Consider the following 24006-nt stretch of genomic DNA (forward strand, 5'->3'; position numbering starts at 1 on the left):
CTCAGCCTCCAACTCTTCTTCCACAGACCGCTCTCTACCCCTTTTTATTTTAATTTTTTTAAATTTATTTTTATTTCTCTTTTTACTCTGTGAATATGTGATATATACTTGTCCAAGCCGAATCACTGGTAAAATGGAATCCTGAGGAAATCTACTATTTGTATATATATGTATATAGAGATAACTCTAACCACTAGTATATGTAGTAGACCTTTGTACTCACTACCATTCCAATGTGATTCTTAGAGTGTATCCATTTGTATCTCTTCCTTGAGTGACTTTACAACTTGTATATTTGCAATTTTTTCTATTCGTATCTCTTCCCTGTGTGACTTTACAACTTGTACATTTTTTTCCTGTTTGTATCTTTTATTTAACTCATGTAATCCTAAATCCTTATGTATCGCAACTGGTTCTTTTGTAAAGAGCTCTGACGCATTCGAGTAATGTTCGCGCTATAGAAAATCGCATTAAATAAATAAATAAATAAACTTGCAAATGTGAGATAAAGGGGCAGGGGGTGTCTAGTAGTAAATCAATCAAATGTCAACGCCGCATTCGGCAGCGCTGGTAACGAGATTCTGAGAATTTGAACTCCGGACTTTCTTCTTCAAATGGAGTACTGACTACTTTGCACGTTTGAATTGGCTGTAACACTCATTCTCATTTCAATAATATTGTGCCACGACGATTAGGACAGCTGTCAAACCAGGTCGAGTGACGACAGAAATGAAAGTTACAGGGCCAATCACAATAGGGAACGTCGACACACTTCTGACCAATTGTCTGAAGACTGGTAGTACAGTCTACTTACGGACGGTGAGAAGCTCCAAAATGATGCAATGAACTCAAAGTGAGGCTTGAAACGCACTGTTTTACAAAACCAAATCGACAGTGGCTGGTGTACCCTTGTGCAATTACTAAATGTGCGGCGGCCATCTTTGAACTATTACATTAGTAGTTCTCCATGTTGGAGTCGGTTTGGTACAGCTGGTACTGTACTTGTATGATCATCTATTCTATGAGAGAGCATCAATATTAAGAGATGGGTCGGATCTTTCCGGTTTCTATTCGTAATCTCACATTGACTGCAAAGTTTTTTCTCTCACAAAGGGCGGGGCGGTTCACAGTTTCAAGTTATTGTCCTATGTTTATGTCTATGCCATGCCTCGCCTACCTAGGAAGTGTTGTAATTGTTAAAAGTGCACAGCCCCTGTGTTGACGTTTAGTATTTTGCTTGAAGCGTAGACAGCTGTCTGTGCTGAGTTTTAGTCTGCGCCTTGCTGCTTCCCTTCTCCCTCCGCGGTGACAGGCGCTATGCGAAGCTGGGGCCCTAGATTTGCACCATGCCATGGCGCTCTGTAGTGCTGGCGCTTCTGCTCCTGCGGCTCGGGCTGCACTGGTTGCTATGCCTGGGCATAGGGCAGTGGTGGGGTGCCTGGGCTGGACTGCCTATCTCCCCCGCCGTTCCACGGCTCCCCTCTTGTTCCCCGCCCTCATACGGACGCTATCTTCTACCCCACGGGGACGAATATGGGCGGCGGTACAGCACCTTCCCTCCGGGACTGCGGCACCGGATGCGGGAGCAAGCCCGTGGCATGTTCAGCTTCGGCTATGACAATTACATGCGGCATGGCTTCCCACAGGACGAGCTCAACCCGGTGCTGTGCGGGGGACGTGGCCCTGACACCGAGAACCCGTGAGTATTCGAGGGACTGAGGGCCTCTGTAATGCCAAGTTGTGTGCAGTGTATTGGCTTGTACTGTTCTGGGCAACCAGTGTGTGAGTTTATTTCATTTTATTTTTACAAATATTGTGTTTTTTGTTGGGGGTGGGCAGTTAACCCTTGAATTCTAGTGTGGCAGATGCTGGGTGACGACATGCATACAAGATGTGTCCTCATATCACCCAGGTTACTGAAGCATTGATTTGTAATTCTGCAGCCCAAAAATGGAAATTTTGTTTCGCACATTTATATTTTGGACACCATTCTTGCGGCCAAATCGACGATTAGATTCTAGCAGTTTTGATTCTAGCAGTTTTTATTTAAATATCTTTATGATGCGTCTAAGTGAGATAATCCTTGAATATGTATTTTTGTCCACGACCGTCCCCAGAAGTTTTTTTTTTACCTGACTCCCCACTCCTTCCTCCCTGGCCTCTCAAAAGAGTGTTGATTTTAGAAATAGACTTTTGGAAGTACTCAAAGTATAACTATTGTTCTCCCTTACTTTACGTTATGTAAAGCTGGAATGCAGATGCGCATTTTTCCTTTACTGCTGAAAATAACATAAGAATGACAAAAAACTAATTGCAGAATGTCTATTCATGGTGCATTTTACTGTACTGGACACCCCTAAAATACTAATGTTCTAACATTTTAGGATGTAGGTGTTGTGAACCACAATTTTAAGTAAAATTCATGAGCATGATTGTTCTTTTAGAGTGAGATTTATTCCACTGAATGACATGGAAGCTCCAGCACAATGTCTAAGTACAGTTAGTTAGTTATTCCCTCATCCAGCAATAACAATGTACTCAACGATTCAGTTCTCAGTCATTGCAAATAGGTGTGCATTCATTATAAATTTAACAATGTCTTCCTGGTACATAGATAATATTTTGTTAAACCTTACACTATTTTCACTGCAGTTGTAACCATAAGACATGATGTTCCCCTTGTGGCATTTCCACACTCTAGTCTTCCCATTCCACGATTGTTGAGATTGCCAAGTGTCGTGAAGCAGCGATGATAGGAAATGTCTGAATAGGTGATCTTGGTGGGCTGGTTACCCTAAAAAAAAATCAAGATTCTATTAGTATCTTGATGGGTTGTAGGGTAAATCAGTGAGAAGCGACACTCAAAGGTTTCGCTGACACACAGATTGGTTTAAGTTCAGTAGAAATGGCAAGAAGGTGAGTGAGGAAGACTTCTAAATGGGTGTTGGCATGGAAAAAGCTGGATGAGAAACATGTTAAGTTATTGATGTTTGAACCTTGATAAAGAAGAATGTTGTGAAGTTAGATGTGCAGTGAGGGATGAGTCTGAGGATGTACTCTTTACTGGAGAGATTTTCTAGGGTGTCAGACTCTGTTTGGGCGGGCCACAGGGCAAACCAGGGCTGATGCGCCTCCTGGCGCATCAGCCCTTTGAGAGCAGAGGTATTTGCCTCTTTTCAGAGTGTCCTGCAATGGCTCTGGAAACTGAGCCAACTACAACCCATTCCGCTCTTGACTCTTAGAGTAGTGATTGCAAGTCACAGTCTTCTCAAGGAAAGAGTGTGGGGTGCTCGAGCGCAAAGCTCAACTGTCGATCAACAATTTAATTAAGTGGATGTCCTGGCCAGTACTTGTCCTACAAGAAAAGAACATACTGTATTGCACACTAGTGCTTAACGGTACAAACTAGTAGCAGTAAACCATAAGCCCAGGCCTATGCCCAGCTTCGTCCTCCAATTACCTGGGACTGGTCCTCTCACCAGTCTAGTCCCTTTCATACTTTTTCCACACTTGTGCTATTGTTTTTCTGTCCTCTATCTATGCGTGTTTCGGCACGTGCTTTATTTTTTTTGTTTTTTCCCACTTGTCTGTCTTGTTGGGCCTCTTAAACCCCTCATGTGCCTTTATCCTATCTGCCTCAGTCTCCTTTTGTGCTGCTTCACTCCTCCTCTCTTGCCCTGCTGCCCACCCTCCTGCCCACCCTTACCTCGTCCTTACCTGCTCTCCTGTGTCGTCTGCCTTGCTTTTTCCTACCCACTGCCCCCTGCTCTCCTCCAACCTCTCAGGAGCTACTTAATAGTGGCTGTGGCACATCCGCACCAATGGGAAGCCCATCCGTGCTTGTCCGTGCCTGAACCTCGCCCAGTGCCATGACCCCATGCCCGTTCAGCTCCCGATACTTCACAGCAGCTACCATCCATTCTCTCAACCCAGAACACCCAACATACCACTGCTACTACACTGCTCCACACAGCACAGCACAGCACAATCTTTCCTGCTTCCTCTGCTGATTCACTTGTAGCGTCCCTGTAGGAAGGTGGATACATGACTATGGTTACCCCAGATTTTTTGCCTTGTGTTTAGCTGGTTTTTGACTTAGCCTGGTGCCCTGATTAGCAGGATCCCAGGCCAACTATCTGCTCTCTCTATAAAATGGACTCCATGTACCTTAGGTGCATACTTATTTGGATTTGGGTCACTCTTATTTGTCCCTGTACAGTGTACTATAGGTACCCAGGTCATAGGTGCACCCAAGGCCTACCAGGGGCTGCAGCATATCTTTTGCCACCCCTGGCTGGCCATCCAAACTGACACAACTGGCTGATCACTCAGCTGGGGCAAGTTCGTGTAAGCACCCCTTGCTTAGGTGTAGTATTCTTATACCTACCATTATATACAGACACATATGCACCTATAAGTCACTTCTACGGCAGGCCTTAACAATCCTGAAGGCCGAGTGCTTGGTTTTACGTGAGATGGTGCTCTAGCATGAGCTGAGCCTGTCTGCAGCTTTCGGAACCATGTCCTTATAGCTGTTCTAGGATATTGCCATACCATATAATCTTAAGTGCATTATGAACCTCGCGGTTAGATGCTATCTTTGGTTTGGCTTTATTAAAACATGACGTGTAAGGTGTCATACGCTTTGGAATACTACCCCCTCGCCAGTCCTGGCGATGGGGGTTGCATTCCAGCCTTCTAGAGGGAGAAGACATGTTACTTCCATTAATCCCGGTTAAAGTTAACCAGAGCCTCCGCATCACAAAATGGATGCTGCTGCCACAGACACAAATCTGACCTCCTGCTGCTGGGAGTCCTTCCAGCGAGGGAGGCTTGGACAATAGGTTTCCTGTCACAGGGAGGTGCTAGCACCACCCCAGACAGGCTATAGTGTATTGGGGCAGGGAGGACTGAATGAAATGAGACACTGCCTGAGGCACACAAGGTGTCCCATGCATAGTCCAGTTCAAACTGGCGTGAAACTGGACAAAGGGAAAGGGGTGTAACCACCCCCTTCCTGGGTCCCACCCATAGGAGGGACCTAGCAGGTAATCCAGCCGCTAGATTTGGTATATAGGTAGGAGCTGAGTCCCAAGACTTTAGATATATCGTGACTGAAACTCTGATACAAAACTCTGGACCTTCGACATCCTACTCGACGTAGAAGACTGAAGAATCTCCCTTGTGGTCCAGGAGTGACCACCCTGTGTAAGCAGGCACCATCAAGCGCTCAACGGTTTGCTTTGTCGTTGCTCCCGCCGGAGCTCGAACACAGAGCCTGACAAGACCCGGACTTCCAGACTTCCTTCGGCCCGATCCACAGCCACAGCAAAGCTGAGACCCGTGGAGGCGACGTGAGACGTGGGACCGGCCATCTTGGAAAGCCAGCCAGCGAATTGCTTTCCGTGCAACTTCTGAGGCACCCTCGAAGTTGTGCATTGGGGATTGAGAAGCCCTAGCCCCGAGCACCAACTGCACCGAAGATCACCTCTCCACACTCACCGAGTGCTGCGTGGGGCCCTTTTGCATTTTCCTGCTCGACGCGACTGTCCGGTCACTTGCCCGTTGGCTAGTGGCCTCTGTGATGACGAAACCCGAAATCTACACTGCTGGTCTGGTTGCTCCAGACTGGCCCTTGCTTCCCTGCGAAGGAGAAGCCCCTCAGTCCTTGCTGGCCTGAGTAAGAAGCCATCTTCGATTCCTGCGTGGGTTGCATTTGCCAAGGCCTGTTGACTCCGAATCGAGATCTGACACCGCCAACAGCGAGAGCCTTGGTGGGACAGTCCGTATCCAGCTCCTGGTCGTCGTCGACACCTCCTGGTCCACGTGGCTGCAGAGACAAGCTTCACGAAATCACCTGATTGCTCCTGACATCGCCTGGTTCCTTCCTGGTTCCTTCCTGGTCACTGGCTAGTGACCTAGACTCTGTCCCCTCTGCTTTCAGGTACTCTTCATCCTTGATCCGCCCTTGGATCCAACCGGACTCTTCTCTCCTGGTCGCCTGCAGCATCTTTTCTCCAAGGCTCCATAGAACTCCACGACGAAACCCGACACACTTTGGGACCTATGCACCCGCTTCCTGTGGGTGAGGTAACGCGAGTACTGCGGTGCTCCTGTGAAGATTAACTCTCCTAGTTTCAAGTGGCTAGCTTCTAGTCCAGTTGGAAGACTCCTAACTCTTTAACTTTCTAATTTTACACACCCATTGACTTCTATGTGTGCACGCGTGTGCATTTAGACACTGCACCCGCATCCCGTGGGCCTCCTGCTCCCTAACAACTGTTAGTCCAGTGTAGCCCCAGCGATTCCCAAGGCCCTAGGCCTTTCCATTGTTCGTGACGTGGTTCTTATACCACTATTTTAGTATATGGTTTAGCGGGTCACCAGGGCCTATCCATATTTGTGCAACTTATTGTATGCTATATTAAATTTGTTGTTATGCGTTTGTGCCTCTGTTCTCATAAAGAGTTCAGAGGATTGTTTTAGAAATAAATACATATATAGTTTGAATATATAACCTGTGTGGTGTCCTTTCATTTGGTATTAAAGGGATTGCATATGGTAAAACAGCTGGCTTCACATGCCCTCTTGAGTTTAGCCTAAGACTGCTTTTGTCCATGCTACCACTAGGATAGCTGGTCTATAAGGTTGACTTTACAACCATCACCATAAGGGTTGTTTGGACTGGTGCAAGGTGCTCACTAGAATAGTGAACATCATATACCAGGCCAACTTCTCACAGTCCCCCCTACACACACCTCTGCACTCATACGCCCACCCAGATCATCACCCCACAACACGCCATACTTGGCTCTTTGCTGACACTTGTGTCCATGCTCCTCAACACCTGCTGTCTCAGAAAATCTGAGACAGGGCATCATACCTCCTCTTCCTGACAGAATCCTGGCTGTACCCGTCATTATCTTCCAACATCGCTATGGCCAGCCCAGCAGGATGCAAAATTGCAAACCAAAACAGTCTTCACTGACTGGGAGGTGGACTTGCAAGTATCTCAGACTCAATCAAATGCTCCACAACCACGGACACCCACTTCATGGAACACCTGCACTTCATCCTCCAAACAAATAGCAACTTCACCCTAAAAAGGTTCCCTAACATACAGACCACTTGGACCACAACCAAAATTCAGCAACCTTATCTCAGACTTCATCGCTCCCCTCACCATCAACTCCCAGGACTTCATACTACTTGCCGACTTTTAATTTTCACTTGGACGACTCCATCAATTCCTTCCTCTACTCACGTCAGACTTTTGGAGCTCATCATCGACCCCCCCCTTCCTCCAAACACTCGTAGGACACTCCCTAGATCCTGCCTTTGCCTCCGGCACCAACAAATACAAAGCACTTCACTTGGACTAATAACTCCATCATACACTTGCAGATCTCCACATCGCATGCCAAAGCACCCACCAGCCTCAACTTGCCCAGCCAAAACTAGAACAAAATAACAGAAGCTGACCAGCACAACACCCTTGAAATGGACCAATCCAACACCACCAACAACTTTGACAACAACATCACCTACTTCAAACAGTGGATCAAGACCGGGGCAGACCCACTCTTATACATCAAAATTCATAAACATTACAAAACCAACAGACAGGCCACTGGGTACACATTGATAAGCTCTGGGACTCCAAAAGATACTGCAAGCAACTGTAAAGAAAATGGCGATCCAACCATGGAGCCGATGCCGGATCTACCTACAATTAAGTGTAATGGGGTAACCCTGTTAACCTCAGAACCTGGGCGGGTAATTAAACAAACAACAATGGTTCTGTCAGAGAAAAACGATTCAAATAAACATAGTACTTAATGCATACATACAGTCATAGTATCCCATGGAGGATATGTGCAAAAATTGTACACTGACCACAAATAAAAGAATGAACACGTTTTTGATTATCCCAATTTTTGAAAAGTTTTTTTTCAATGTTTCAACCTTTAAGTTTCTGTAATGAATCAGATATGCTGTCAAATGTACATAGGCTGTGAATATGCAAAGTGCAAAGGTCGTGACTGGTGACTAAGTGTTATACGTGACAAGACATATATGAAACAAAAAAACAAATTTGCAACAGCCTTTCCAATTTTTCATAGCAAAATCGAAAATATCTACAGTAACTTTGAACAACCCAACCCTAGGGACATCATCGACACCTTACCCATCACCAGCCAAAACACTCTCCTAACGAACTGGAAACACTGAGGAAGATATCACTGCAATAATAAACTGTCCACTAGAGGTCCCCAAAAACCCTTGCTCCCATTGCATCTACATCATGGAAGGACTACTGATTGGCCAACTCCTTACCCACATCATCAGCTTCTCGATCACATCTTTCACCTTCCCTGAAGCCTGGAAACACGCAACAGTCACGTCCCTCCTCAAAATGCCTTCAGCCGACCCCTATTGAGATGAACAACTTCTGTCTTATCTTCCTGCTCTGTACCCAGCCAAAGTGATAGGACAATCAACCAACAACTCACAAGCCACCTTGAACTGTACTACCTACTCGACCACACCCAGTCCGGTTTTTGAAGCAACCGTAGCATAGAGACAGCACTCCTCATTGCCACAGATAAGATCCGCACCATACTCGACCGTTAAGAAACAGGCGACCTTATATCGCCTGACCTCAGCTGCGTTCAATACAGTATCGCACTCCAGCTTAATCAGAAGAGTTCACGACACAGGCATCCAAGGTCCTTCCCTCAACTGGATATGCTCCTTCCTCACACGAATGACATACTCCTACCATACACATCAAGACTCAAGAACTTGATCTGCGGAGTCCTCCAGGGTTCATCACTCAGCCCAACTCTGTTCAACTCTTGCATGACACCAATCACCGACGCCATCGGAGCGCACAGCAGTCCCATCATTTCTTAGGCCATTGGCACCCAACTCTTATGAATGTCAGACAAGACCACTGCCAGCAGAACAAACTTCACCAAATGCATTATCAGTGTAGCACAGTGGATAAAAACCAACTGCCTGAAACTGAACTCCAACAAGACGATAGTATTGATCTTAGGACAGGAACTCCCCCTGGCACCCTACCTGGTGGCATTCAGAGCTTTGTCATACACCTACACCAACCAACCATGCAAGAAACCTGGGAATCATCTTTGATGAAAAACATTGCAGCACAGGAACACGCAGTAAGCTCTTCCTGCTTCCAAATACTCAACATGCTTTGAAAAATCTTCAGATTGATTGTCAGGTACTTCAGGTGTCACTTAAGTCTTCATCACAAGCAGACTAGACTATGGCAATGCAATGTATGCCAGAATCTCTAACCTCTGACTTCTTACTATCCATAAATTGCAGCAAGACTCCTTCTAGACATCCCATCTCGCACTCGCATCACTCCACACAACAGACAGCTTCAGTAGCTGTCTATTCACAAACTTGTCAATTCAAACTCCTCACTCATGTATACAGGGCACTGAACAACATAGGACCAGCCTATCTTAATAACCGCCTTCACTTCCACCAACCCACCAGACACCTGCGCGCTGCCTCACTCCTGCACGCACCCCTGTATCCCCTAAAGCAGATTGGGAGGTCTAGCTTTTCAACACCTCACACCCAAAACTTGCAATGAACTCCTTGCTTCTTGAACTCCCTGGGAAGCTGAAGACCTGGTTCATCAACTAACTACCCATGGCCAACTCACTCACCAGTGTTGCAGACCCACACCTAAACACCTTCTTCAGAGCCTGGACACCCTACCGGGTGATAACCCGCACTTTATAGTTCCAGCTAACCTAATATAAGATTTATGATACTTGAGCTTTTTGGGCAAGTGTAGATTAGATTAAATGTCCTCCAAAAACTATATTTGCACAAAGTTTCTCAGCTATTACCTGCTCTAGGGCGAGTCATAGTTTGTTCAGTACCGGCCCGCCCTGCCCGTTACCTCGGGCATACCGTGTACTTGGTTGAGTGTCGGTGCACTGCAAGGTATTCGTCAGTCTCTTCCAATTTTGTTGTGGACTGTGCTCGGGAAACACTTACCCTTACTTCTCAGGAACAGGGATAAGCCATTTAGATTCTGTGTGACCCCGACTCAGTTGATGGGGAGTGCCATTGACCTCTGGGTCTATATAACGTGCCAACATTAGGGTAGGCTGGTCCTGGCAGAGAGCCCCTGACGGGGCCTTACAACACTGGGGTGTTACTACCCCACATGGACTGATCACAAATTCACAGTATTAACCCCACAAAAGCAGGCTAGAACTTTTACAGTTGTAGCTCCACATGGACTGAGTACTGGGCAGGCAGTGCTAAACAGGTCTGATATAAATTCATCTGCTGCAGCCCTACACGGAGCGATCTCTGGATAGATGCATCCCCACCTTAGCCTGGGGCATCTTCAGCAGCTTCACAGGACTGTCTTTGAGCAATGGTAGAGTTGTGAGTTCCTGTCTGGCATCGCTGATAGAATCATGATGGCCCTTGACCTGGGTCCTTCCAGATCGCTCTCCAGCAATCTGCTCTTATGAGGGCCCCATAACCACCAGGGCTGCACTATTTCTTCCAGTACAGTCTCTCTTCCTGCAGGGTAGGCTGGCTCCTACGTTTTTTCAGTAGGCCGGCGTCTAGGCTCTACTGGACGGGCACATATCTTCTCCAGCAAGAGATCCAGGCTTCAGGTGATGTCTCCCTCACCTCTGGGAGACTGGCTGTCAGACACCCTGATTGCACAGAAACTCTTCTAGTACCTTGTAGAGAACTTCGTTTTCAGGCCCTAGAGGACTAAGATTTGGAACAACTAGTGGGGTCCCACTTCTCTGCACAACTAGCAGATAGGGTTCGCTTTAAGAAACTAGATCATTTTTGGGTGGTTACCATTACAAGTTGTCCTTTCTAGACACTACCTTTGTGTAGAGTGATGTCCCACCACAGGGTATTTCATAGGTTGGAGCTCTCACAACAGAGGCAAAAAGAGCTGTGAGGTTTCTCCACCTGGCTGTCATCAGCCAAACTGAAAGAGTAATCACAAAAGACAAAACTTCATGACTCGCCTTAAGGCTTCCTCCTCTTTCACAACGGAATTGGGTATCTCACACTTATCCTCCACCAAATTGCACCATTTAGGAAAATTAATTAGCAGTTCTTTGCTAACCAAAAGACCTCAAAGAATAACTTAAGGAGCCCTGTCTAGTTTCCCTACTCATCGGTGTCTAGTTCTCCTCTTTCGAGCTTGGGAAATGTGAGCATACACTTTCAATATCTGAGAGCACAACACTAACCTCTGTCTTGTGCAAGACTAGGCTAGAGGTATCCAAAATGGATCCTACTTTACTCTATTACTCAGGCCCACTCTTACACGCTGAGCAGGCTACACACATCAGCATGCTTAACTCACACTGGGGAAGTTAGTGCAAAGGATTGGATAAGTACATCAAAGCTGAACTTACATTAGCCTCCAATTCCAGTGACTATGATAAAAAGGTCTGGCCACACTATTAATTTTTAAACCAAGATATGCTGCCGCCACCATACTATGTACTAAACCCATTGACTGGGACAAAAGTCCACTGGTATCGACTGAACGCACTCTTGCTGCCCCTTTCCAGGTCACAGGACATGCCCAGGATCTACTTGCCTAGGCCTCTACATATATGCTAGAAAAGTGTGATGCCAGGGTAAACAATTAAAGTCAAGACATTGGATGCATGCAGTCGGGCATTCTGTGCAAGAACCATGGAGGGGACATTTGTTTCCCAACAAAGGGGTCATCCGTCCAGTGTAGAGAAAAATACCAGCCTTTTACCCAGTCATGCATCTCTAGCAGTTCCCAGCAATGAGTAATCTAGAATGTTTCTCTTTTTTTTTTTTAAAGCATTTTTTTTATCATCATGTCTGAGCTGCAGATGTATTGTGACAGCAATCACTGTGTGGTCTTTTAAGATACTGCCTTTTTTTGATTGTGGCATCGAAGAAATCTTTCTGGTAGTACAAAATTAGGTCTTGTCAAGATCTGACGACAATGGGTAAAAATTAAATGTTTTTAGTCAACAAGTTGGCGTTGATGAGCTTAAAACCTGTAGATATGGTTACAACATTTAAGGACATCGATGACATGTCTGACATCCTGGAGCTGGAGCCTAATAAAGGTGATGGAAAGAATGCTTTAATTATTCTGAACCACTAGTGATTTCCTCTGCTGCATTCCAGTCAATAATTTTAACCCCACTTTATACGAAGACCAGCATATGCTTGTTTATAATTATTTCAGCCCAAACAGCCAGGTCAGTTCCTTTCAAGTCTGGGACACATACAGCCACAGCCTTGTTTCAATCTACTTGACCTATTCAGCGAGGAATAGTTTCCCCATTAGCTCAGTGAGGACAGGGCCATAACTGCATATTTCGTGCACTTGGGGTATCTACTGCAACAAACATGAAGGTGATGGGAAATATGCTTAAACTAATCTCTAGCACTGGAAATCGCAAAGGGCAGCTTTCCAGTCCAATTTTGTTTACCCACTAGACAACTCTATAGACCGAGACAAGACTTGCCATAGGCAAATAAGTCTTGCTTCTTCTCCAGTAGAACAGCTCTCCAGTAGTCACTAGTAGCGGACATTAATTCAGACAATGCCCCATCAGTTTTTCTTTCGCGCTAAAGCATATAACAGTCTTGAACTGGCTCTGCTGTTGCACAACCACTCTTATCCACGATTTACAGGGTGTCTACCAGTGTGAATGGACTCAGCTGCTGCTCCAGTCCAATGCAATAAAACTATGGACAAATGTATAGATGATTTCAATCTCTACAATAAGCCTGGGATTTGAACACGGCAAGTTTTACAAAAGTATCTAGGAAGACATTCCTTTGCAGATATCCTTTGACTGCCATGTACTATCCACCTATTTGATTTGCATCATGCATCAAACTATAACACACTTACAGCATTGCTTTGTCCTTCCCTTCTCACTAATCCACGTGTTTGCTCAGAAATGCTACAGTTTTAGCACAACTGTATGTGGAACTGTTTGCTGCATTAAACCTGGCTGTTGATTTCACTTTTGCCATTGAGATCTCATGCTGGGTCCTATAGAATAAATGTTAAATGCTGAATACTTATTTAAACAAGCATTTGCAATGCAATAGGTCTCGCATTAGGAAAGTTTGAGCTATTGGTATTGTAAATGACAAATTTTGTATTTGTGTTGGTTTTGAAAATAGCGAAATTAATAGCTTTGTCATTTACAATGCTAATAGGTATAGCTTTCGCAAATGTGACCCCTATAGCATTTGTAATGCAATATGTGTTTTATTTACGTGACTTACATGTATTGATATTACAAATAAATGGCTTTTATTTATTTTTTAATAATTAATACTTAAATAAAAGTTATTGTAATTTATAATGGCAATAGCTTAAAGTTTTGTAAATAACTTTTGTGAAGATTATGTTCAGTGTATTTTATTGTGACGAAAATCCAAGAATAGATGTGAAATATTAACATCTTTTTTGTGACATTTATAATAAAGCTTGAAACATTGAGAGAACATATTTGAACTAGTTGTTGTTGAATGGTTGCACAGATTGATGCTGTGGTGGAGCTGAGTGATGTTGTGGTGCCCCTGAGTGATGCTGTGGTGGTGCTGAGTGATGTTGTGGTGATGTGATATATAGAGTGAGGGCGATAGATAGATAGAGAAAGGGCGATAGAGTGGGGGCGATGGATAGAGTGAGGGCGATAGATAAATAGAGTGAGGGTGATAGATAGATAGATTGATAGAGTGAGGGCGATAGATAGATATAATTATGTGGCACTGAGTGGTATTGTGTGGAGTGTGTGTGTTGCATTCAGTAGAGTGTAATTATGGGGCGTGTAATTATGTAGCACTGAGTGGTATTTGGAGTGTATGTTGCATTGAGTGCAGTGTAATTATATGGCGTGTAATTATGTGGCACTGAGTTGTATTTGGAGTGTATGTTGCATTGAGTGCAGTGTAATTATGTGGCGTGCAACTATGTGGCACTGAGTGGTATTTGGAGTGTATTGTTGCATCGAGTGCAGTGTAATTATGTGCCGTGTAATTATGTGGCACTGAGTGGTATTTGGAGTGTATGTTGCATTGAGTGCAGTGTAATTATGTGGCGTGTAATTATGTGGCGTGTAATTATGTGGCACTGAGTGGTATTTGGATTGTATGTTGCATTGAGTGCAGTGTAATTATGTGGCGTGTAATTATGTGGCACTGAGTTGTATTTAGAGTGTATGTTGCATTGAGTGCAGTATAATTATGTGGCTTGTAACTGTGTGGCACGGAGTGGTATTTGGAGTGTATTGTTGCATTGAGTGCAGCGTAATTATGCGGCGTGTAATTATGTGGCACTGAGTGATATTTGGAGTGTATGTTGCATTGAGCGCAGTGTAATTATGTAGCATATAATTATGTGGCACTGAGTGGTATTGTCTGGAGTGTATGCTGTATTTAGTAGAGTGTAATTATGTGGCGTGTAATTATGTGGCACTGAGTGGTATTTGGAGTGTATGTTGCATTGAGTGCAGTGTAATTATGTAACATATAATTATGTGGCACTGAGTGGTATTGTGTGGAGTGTGTTGCATTGAGTACAGTGTAATTATGTGGCTTGTAATTATATGGCACTGAGTGGTATTTGGAGTGTATGTTGCATTGAGTGCAGTGTAATTATGTGGCATTGAGTGGTATTTGGAGTGTATGTTGCATTGAGTGCAGTGTAATTATGTAGCATGTAATTATGTGGCACTGAGTGGTATTATGAGGAGTGTATGTTGTATTCAGTAAAGTAATTGTGTGGCGTGTAATTATGTGGCACTGAGTGGTATTGTTTGGAGTGTATGTTGCATTGTAATTATGTAGCATATAATTATGTGGCATTGAGTGGTATTGTGTGGAGTGTGTGCTGCATTCAGTAAAATGTAATTATGTGGTGTGTAATGATGTGGTATTTGGAATGTATGTTGCGTTGAGCGCAGTGTAATTATGTAGCATATAATTACGTGGCACTGAGTGGTATTGTGTGAGTGTATGTTGTATTCAGTAGAGTGTAATTGTGTGGCATATAATTATGTGGCACTGAATGTGCACCTCTTAGCCTGCCCACTTGCCCAGATGTCAGTGGTGAACGGGGCTGCCCTCTAGTGTACAGTCATCGGTTCTCATCCTCTGGCTCCTAAAGGCCGGCTCTCGGGTGCGCTCCTTGGCCCCGGTGCACCCTGGTGTCTCTGGAGGCCCAGCACGGTGGGCGAGAGGGAGAGCACCGGAATGAAGATCTGCCATACCTCGGGCTCTGCGCTGGTGCCGGGGTCCCTGCGGACCCCCCTCTCCTCGCTGGTTCCACCTGCCAGAGTCAGAAGGCTCGCCATCTTGCTCTGCTTTCGCTCAGGATTGTAGGATTGTGACCCCCAAGCCCTCTCAGCTTCTTAAAGTTTGTCTCTTGGGGGAGAATGGGAGGGGAGACTCAATGGGGGGCGGGGTTGCTTCCCAGAATCTATAGATATGCTAATGTGATCACCTTCCCCAGCTGTTTTGGTGCCAAGGCGGGAAGAAGCTTGGCTGTCTCCTGTGACCTCTGCCAGGAGAGAAGCTGAAATGCAGCGCTTTGTTATGGAACAAGATCCCCGGGTGCAATGCCTTCCAAACAATGGATTTCTCTAAGCGAGAGCCTACCTCGCTGTACTGTGGACGGGAGATGCTGTGCCCGCCTCCCTGCTCGGGGCCGCGCAGTCATTGGCGGCCGCCGAGGCAGGAAGACAGGCAAACACGGAGGAGACGTGGGCGGGGCCTGATCGAGGTTTCCGCTTCCCCCTGCCTGGGGGAAACTTTAGCTGTCGTTCACGGTCTCCCATGCTGTGGAGGGAGACCGGAGTTGCTGCAGAAAGCCCCGGGTCCCAGGAGGGGGCCCGGGTGAAGGGGAAGCCGGTGGAGCTGCGCGGGGCTCCTGTATGATGGAGCGAGCCCCGCGCTACATGAGGAGATGCCGCCGCAGGAGCCCCTAAAAACGGGAGATCCAGAGCAGACCGGCAGCCTACCGGTAAGTGGGGCCGGTGTTGTGGTAGCAGAGGGGGGCATCGGGGCACATTGCCGGTAGCCGCGCCCCCCCGTGTGCTTTCCCTCCCTGCGGGTGTCCGTGTTTAAGACAGTGTGCTTAAGACAGTGTGCACGGCGCCGTGCTGGACGTGCGCGCACCCAAATCCACACGAAAAGCTCGTAACACCCTCCTGTCCCTAATTCCCCCGAGACGGGCAGCTATACGTCTCTAGCTGGACGCATCCTTCGGATGCTAACTCCAGCGAGACCTAAAAATAGTAAGATCTTAAGAAGTTTCCTGAATGCTGTTTTCCCTCATCTATTGAAAGGTAAATAAGCTATTGGCAGTGTTTTGCAGCTATTCTGTACAGAAGTGCATATGCTTTGCAGTGTAGGTGAAACTAATTTAAGAAAGCACCTTGACACACGCCAGGGCAAATTCTTTTATTTTATTTGAATTTTTTGGGGGCATTAGCGCTAGATGCATTATGGCCCTTTTTAGGTCTCGCCTAGGCAGCATATGCGCTGTCTTCCACATGTTGTATTCAGTCTATGGGCCTTAAACATGCCCGTCGCTTTCCATTGGTTGTTTCGACTGCCTTTACAAATTCCTCTTGTTTTCGTTGACCTGCTTTTTGCTGTTTTGTTCCGTCATGAAGACTGCCCCTGCTACATGAATCCTTTTACTATGGGCCATATGTTTTGCTTCAGTGCACTACTTTGCCTTTACGCTCTCTATTCGTTACTGCTCCCAGTTCACGTAATCTCTTATGCTGTTCCTATAACACCAATCCCCCCATCCCCCCTCGCAGTTTGTTTTTATTCTGAACAGCTGTTCTTCGCTCCGTCTCCTGGGCTGCAGCTGCCTCCTCTCTCTATGCCATCCTCCTATCCCCATTGGCGCTTTCATTACGATGTGACGAGTAAGCGGGGAATGAGTTTTTATCAACTCCATTCCCGTTACAGGCGGCCCTCTCTCTCTCTCTCTCTCTTTTCTTTTTTTAAAAATAAATATGCATGCACCAGCTTGTTTCTTTTTGCTTAAGAACAGCATGGCACCCGTCTCATGTTGGCCACTCTTCATCTTAAATCATGGTTGCAGCGCGTCTTTCAGCAGCCATTTGGGATTGGGAAACTTTGCGGTAAATAAACTCAGAACTGTAAGGCGACATCAACGAGCTTGTATATGAATCAACATTACAAAGCGATTGATTCATATTTCGATTCATTGTACTTATATCAACATTAGAACTCTCCATTTTACACATGCGGCATATAACGTGTCTGTTAAGCACATGCTCATTTGCTTCCGATCTTCAGACTGCTTCAAGGGATTTTATGTTCTCTGCTCATGTTTGAGTAGGATAATAGTGGTGAGCCAAGTTGCTTTGGTTACACCGTGTTAGAGATGAGACAGATACAGGCGTGACTGCGATGGTAGCAATGCAAGGGTCTGTTGGTACGGCTGTGAGAAGACTGATTGGCAACTCAGCTTTTGCTACCAGGAAAAGTAATGGAACAGGAAACACTACTGAAATTGGTGCACAGCGGCCTGCCCTCCTAAATCGCAATACAGGGGGCTGACCTTCCTAGTCAGGTGATGGGGACCCCCTTCCTTCCGCCTGGCGTCACATGAGCTAGGACCTTCCTAGCTCTCACTGCTATTGTGCTTTGCACACTGTGTAAAAGTGAACTTTGGTGCAGTGTTAGCTGCAAAACAGTCTGCATCTCTCCCTGCAGCCTGCATGTTCAGACAGCATGTGACCGCCCACCTCAATAATTTACTTTTATGCCTCCAGATTAATTAAGTAAATACTAATAGTTTTGTGTCATTACAGCAAATTACAACAAACATCTGGCTACAATGTGAATGCAGCCCAATTTAAAGAGTGAGTCCCTGGTGGCTGATTTTGTGACACTAAGTTTATTATTATTCATAAACTACTTCAGGTGTGGTGGGACTGGCTGACTCACTCCATTGCTGTCTCTGAAGACAAGCGACCGGACGCCCTGTGCATAGGAACAGCTGCCTCTATATGCTTTCACTACACCCTGTCGCCTGCTAACTCTCTTGTCGCCCAGCCCACATCCCTCTCTGCCCTTTTGTCAGTATCACATCACATCACTTCAACTCCACTCTTAGAGCCTACACATTCCAAAAGGATAGTGGAGTGCTTACATAGACATAAAATACATGTATTTAAAGTTTAATATCTACAAAGTTGCTATCACTACAGTATGCCATACAATATTCAGATAAGTGCTCTGCCGTGAGTGCTTTTCCTAGTGTCTCATTCAGTGGTAGAGGGGCACTTTACATGTGCGCAAATTCCATCTTTCCTCTTTCTTTTAATGCACTTCTCATACCAGCCCTGCTTTCCACATTTTCCTATCCACCCCCTTTCATTCCTATCTGCTTAGATAGGTCAAATGATCGCTCCACTGCAAACAAAAAATAAACTAAAAAACAGTGTCATTTGCTACGCCAATAGCTCTAACATTCACTAATGCATGACCGATTGCATTGCAAATGCTTGTTATTACTGTAGACCTGTTGCATAGCAGCCACACTGCTATACAGCTTGGCTTCAGAAACTTGCCAAAGTTGACAATTCCCATGCTGTACAGCAGTACCAAATGGCAATTGCAGAGCCACTATTCTTAAAGGTGAAACCTATTGGCTATGTCATTGTTTGTTAGGTATCGGCACATCACCCTTTTAGTTCTTAGCAAACCAGTAAATCCACACCCTGCATAGAAAAGAAAAAAAGATGGAATTTGACCATGAAACCCTATTAAATAAAGAAGAGAATTGCACCCATGTCTTAGAGAAAATACATTTGGAAGCAGATACCATCTGTTGTCATAATAAACATCCATTTCAAAGAAGAAAAGGCTTTTGTGAATTGTGCATATGTGTGGCATAGTAAAAGATCGCTACAAATGGCAAGAGGTTCAACAAGGACTAGAAGGAATAAGAAAAAATAAATGTAGTACTTCAAAGACCTCATGATTAGTGGAAGGACAGCAATCCGACTTAAGCAGTTCGTACTTGGTCCATGCTTCACCCAAAAGAACCATGCGCTGGCCAATTTAAAGGCAGAAAATAAGAGTGACAGTAAAGTCAACAAATGTTAAGCAGTGGGTGGAATGGAAGCCCCTTGTTGTATACAATATCTTTCAAGCAAGAGCATATGCGCTGTCTGAGATGAGACCGAAGAAAGGACAGTACATTCACAATCTAATGGTGGATTGCTATTGTATGGAATGCTCTGCAGCCAAAACTTTTCTTATGGATTTGGGGGAGTTTAATAGTAAAAACATCTCATTATCTCTGGGGTGTTGTAGGAAGACGTATCATCATCTTAGGAAATGGAAAAGAGACCAAGGAATTTATAGGAGACTCAAGTGTGGGATCTCGAGGGCTAAGCATCTGTATAAATTGGTGGGAGAGAGCCCTGAAAAGCTTGTGACCCATCTACATGCTTTTTTCTCCATCCCTGCAGAGCCGAAGGCAATCTCTTGTTTTCTGGTAGAGAAAGTAAGTGGTAAGGTTACAAAAGTTTCGCTTTATTAAACATTTGGTGAACATATTGGTGTAATTAATTTGGAGACCTTTGTAGTTGGTACACTTTTTTTTTTTTTTTTGTCTCCTTGGGGGAATAGAAAGGCAGTAGAGGGAATACAATTAATGTCTTATGTCTCATATGGCTCTTGAACGACACAAAGAATATACAGTAGATTCTATAATGGCAAGATATGTTATACTATTTGGGGAGGAAATAATTGGCTGTTCTATTTTAGAGACGTTTAATGTTTGCCTACTTAAGAGAATTTGTACTCGTTCATGCTAAGAAATCAATCTGCGGCACGCAACAATGGTAGTTATGTCAAAGGAGTATCTGTGTTGAAGAAGGTGGACTTTGGTCAAGAAAGACCTTTTTGTCATTCAGAGAGTCATGAAATCCACCTGATTCCCTCGCTAACTGTCAGTGAACAAGAGTGCATAGTTGGGCTCCTAGAAAAAACGGTTGCTATTCAAGCGTTGCCTTTTGGATGGTCATACCTGTACATCATTGGTTTAAGAATTTCATCGAAGCATACATAATGAAGATTGACATGTGGAAAATGTGGCCACTGCTGAGAAGTTTGAATCTTTTTTGGGCTTTTTTGAGATTTTAATTTTGATGCTGCTTGCAGCATAGTGGTGCTCACCGGAGGACTGTGGGGAACGGAAGAATGCAACTCCTCTTTTTAAAATGTGATGTCTCTGTCTCTAATAGTCCTCTTTTAACTAATCATTTCATGTATAGTACTGTATTTTGGACATGAATAGTTTTTCACCATTAGCTGTCAGGGAAAATGGGTATCTGTAATGTAAGCAGATTGCAAGGTGCACCTCGTAATCCTAAAGTGTATACCCACTTCCACGTTTACTTTGGTGGCTGTATTGTTCTTCATGGATGTATGTATGCCCTGAAAACCTAGCCCTTAAGCTAAAGGGTCAAATGCAACTGCTCTGTCCTAAATGAAGGTTCTCTGTATCTTCTCACTATTTCATGTCTGCCTTTTGTGGCACTGGAGTGCCAAGAAATTGTAATGGAGTGGATGGAAGCGGAGTCACTTGGTGAGTAGGTGGGACAGTGTAAAGGCTCTGCGATGCAAGAATCTAGTTTAATGGTGAGCTTTGTGAAATAGCAAGATCCAGGTAAATCTGAGTAGAACCGGGTTGGAAGGCCAATAGATTGTTTCGTGACAGCTCAGCAGCTAAAGCAGGGTCAGAAGAGTGCACTAGACAATCCCTTGCTACCATTCACCATCTGCTATTTATTGCACTACTGTGCTCCTGCTGTTTGAGCCTGCTACCATCAACCCTAATGAGATTTGTGGTCTTGAAGTGGTCCCTAAGTGTTTGAAAATGAATTAAGTTGAACACATATTGTGCTATCTGTAACCTAAATGTCTTCTTGAATTAAAGTTTAAATGATGAAGGGATTTGGATGTAGCGAAGAGAAAAGTTTTTTTTTTTTTCTTTCTTTTTAATTGCGCAGATATTTTGACTGGGCACTGGAATCTTTCACTGTAGCCATCAACTCCTCAATTGCAACTCTTAGTCTCCAATCCAGTCTTTCTCGGTTACTTGACATTATCTTAGAGAGGTTGAATAGACCTACGCTGGATGCTGTGGTGGTTTTGCTATTTACCAGTTGATCCTCTGAAACCATAAATCGTTGTGGCGAGGGAAAGGGGTGGTACTAAGCATGCAGCAGCATGGTTTTGAAATATTTCCCTTTCGGCAGGGCAGGTGTTCACATTTGACTACCCCATTCGTTATGAAATCGTTGTTGTTTGCACTTGCTGGTTCTGAGACTATTCTACTGATTAGAACCACAACACACATTTTACCTTCCTTTAGAGGTAGCCGAAAGAGGTTTGTGGTTACAGCTGTCTTTGCAAGCTCTAACTCTGTTTCTTCTTCCTTGATTTGTAGTGCAACAGATACTTTGTCATATTATTTACCCACAGGTTTTGAATTGGCCCACATGGGGGAAAGAATGGTACAGCTGGCACAGTGCCAAGTTTTTACAGTCCATTTATTTAAGTAGATCACGTGGATACCCTGAAAATGTCTAGTGAGTCCTCTCCTTTCCACCCCCAATGGGACCTAGAGGGAAGCCTGATGTAAACTGCTAGGTCGCACCTACAAGAGGGTGCATCATGGCTCGTGGAGAAACAACTTGTAACCTCCTAGCCTGTTTAAACCGTAATATATTTGTTGTATACGACAACGAATGAGGGCAAACAAACTGACTCCAAACCTACAAAAAAACAATATTTCTGACTTACATGTTCGAGACTCTGTAACCAAGTGCATGGAAGAGGGCTACATGATGGCCAGTGCCTTGGCACCACCAGTGGGAGCCCAAGCTTGCACTAAGAGGTGGGAAATGTTTTGCTCTGTATGTTATATTTATGGTAATTATCGAACGGTGGCCTAGTTTTAGGAGACCACATAAAACTGCACATAAAATTGGAACACAAGTGATACTTTAAAGTGCAATCTAAGGTGCTTTTTAAAGACACTTTGCAACTTGCAGACACCTGGAATTATTGTGGATACTGCTGTGCTTACTTTGGGCAACTGGCTGAATGTCATGGAGATGTGGATTATGTGACTCCTGAGTCTCTGTTCTAGCAAGGGTTTGACTCTGTCTTGCAGTTTCGATCAGGGAGAGATTCTCTGTGAATTTGTTTTTTTCTTTAAGTGCTCTGTACATGAAAGAGCACTCATGGGGGGGGGAGGGGGCTACCTTTAAAGGCATCAGCTGCAGTGTTATTCGAAGTAGGTGATGTGTTATGTATTTTTCCCCTTTTATAAGTTGCACTGCTAAAGGTAGCACTCGTGTGAGTGGGATGGGATATGACGCCGTTAAGCTTGTCAATAGAACATTGCCACTTTCCAGCTAAGAGAGAATGAGAGCTGGTACAGCCGACTGCCAATTAGTTGCAGTGTTGTAGTTTGTTGAGCAAGAGGAGTTGGAACGACCGCTTGTCAGGGTTTTGTGGTGGTATGGACTTTGAATGAGAGACCAGTGCAATCCTAATGACTTGACACTGGATGAAACTTTTTTAATTTAAGGCTCAATTTTCAATTTTTTGCAGTTTGACATTATTGGTGAGTGTATCACATTTTGTTTCACTTTGGCTTGGTTTGTGTTTTCATGTAGATGTTTGACATCCTGGCCTGGATGTAGATGAGGCAAGATCTCATGCAATGATTATCACCTTCTCATTCATTGTATTTTAGGGCAGAGCTGTGTATCGGCAACTTGGTGGACAATGATTTCTTGATTGGCGAGTAGGGTTGCCACAAGATCTTTTTAAAGAATCCTTCTTAGGAGATTGAAAAGAGACCAAGGAATATATTGGCAGCTCAAGAGGTAAGCATCTGTATACATTGGTGACTGAGAGCCCTCAAATGCATGTGAACCATGCACAGGCTTTTGCCTCCATCCCTGCCGAGCTGAGGGCAATCTCTTGTTTTGTGGTAGAGATGTAAATGGTAGGATTAGAATAGTTTCTCTTCCTTTTAAGCTTGGTAAACATATTGGTATAATCTAATTTGGAGGCCTTGGTAGTTCTCTTTTGTGACCTTACGGGCATGAAAAGGCAGTAAAGAGAAAACAATGTCCTATGTCTTATGTGGCTGTTGTACCACACAAAGGATATACAGTAGATTCTATATTGGCAAGATTTGTTTTACGTTTGGAGAGGAAATAATTGGCTACTCTGTTTTAGAGACATTTAATGTTGGCCTATTTAAAATAATTTTGACTTGTTCATGCGAAGAAATTAATCTGAGGCACGCAACAATAGTTGCTATGTCAAGGCAGTATCTGTGTAGAAATACAAATTAATTGTATATATCTCAACCAGTTCTCCAACTTAATCCCCACCATATTTTCACCTTATACCCCTTCCCTCATGGATCCTTCCAAACACACAGAAAATGTCTTTAATCCACCCAGCTCAAATTACAGATGGGCATGGTGCCGAAACTATGATAAGAAGAAACAGCCCAGATTGTAATGTCCTTGTTATAAAATACCTAGTGGATTTGAGAAGTTCTAGGCATTTAAATTTATGGACTCAGTTGGCAGTTGATCAGAAAGGGGATTTTGGATGTTCATTGATAGTTTCCTGTAGGAGGCACGGCTCTCAATAACTAACAACTCCTCGCCCTCTTGGGCTTAAAAGGATAGATGGCACACTTTTTCAATAATTGTTTAGCCTTTGTTCTCATTGTAAGCATAATTGTATTAGGCGAAAGCTCTTATTAATGGCCGTTATATCTTTTATTCGGACCAATTGCTGTGCTTTAAAATACACATACTGTCATCCTCTAAGCAGGCCTTGAAGTATCAATAACCTCACATG

General features: G+C 44.4%; 1 protein-coding gene across 1 annotated transcript in view; it reads left to right on the forward strand.

Annotated features, from left to right (window-relative positions):
- Positions 1 to 1164: 1164 nt before the first annotated feature.
- Positions 1165 to 24006, forward strand: part of EDEM1 (ER degradation enhancing alpha-mannosidase like protein 1) — a 131183-nt gene continuing 108341 nt past the window's right edge. Inside the window, exon 1 of the mRNA XM_078661665.1 lies at positions 1165 to 1699. Coding sequence (XP_078517791.1) covers positions 1347 to 1699 — 353 coding nt within the window. The 5' untranslated portion in view covers positions 1165 to 1346. The remainder of the gene's footprint in view (positions 1700 to 24006) is intronic.

This window comes from Lissotriton helveticus, chromosome 9 (genome assembly GCF_964261635.1).
Source record: "Lissotriton helveticus chromosome 9, aLisHel1.1, whole genome shotgun sequence".
Lineage (NCBI taxonomy): Eukaryota > Metazoa > Chordata > Amphibia > Caudata > Salamandridae > Lissotriton > Lissotriton helveticus.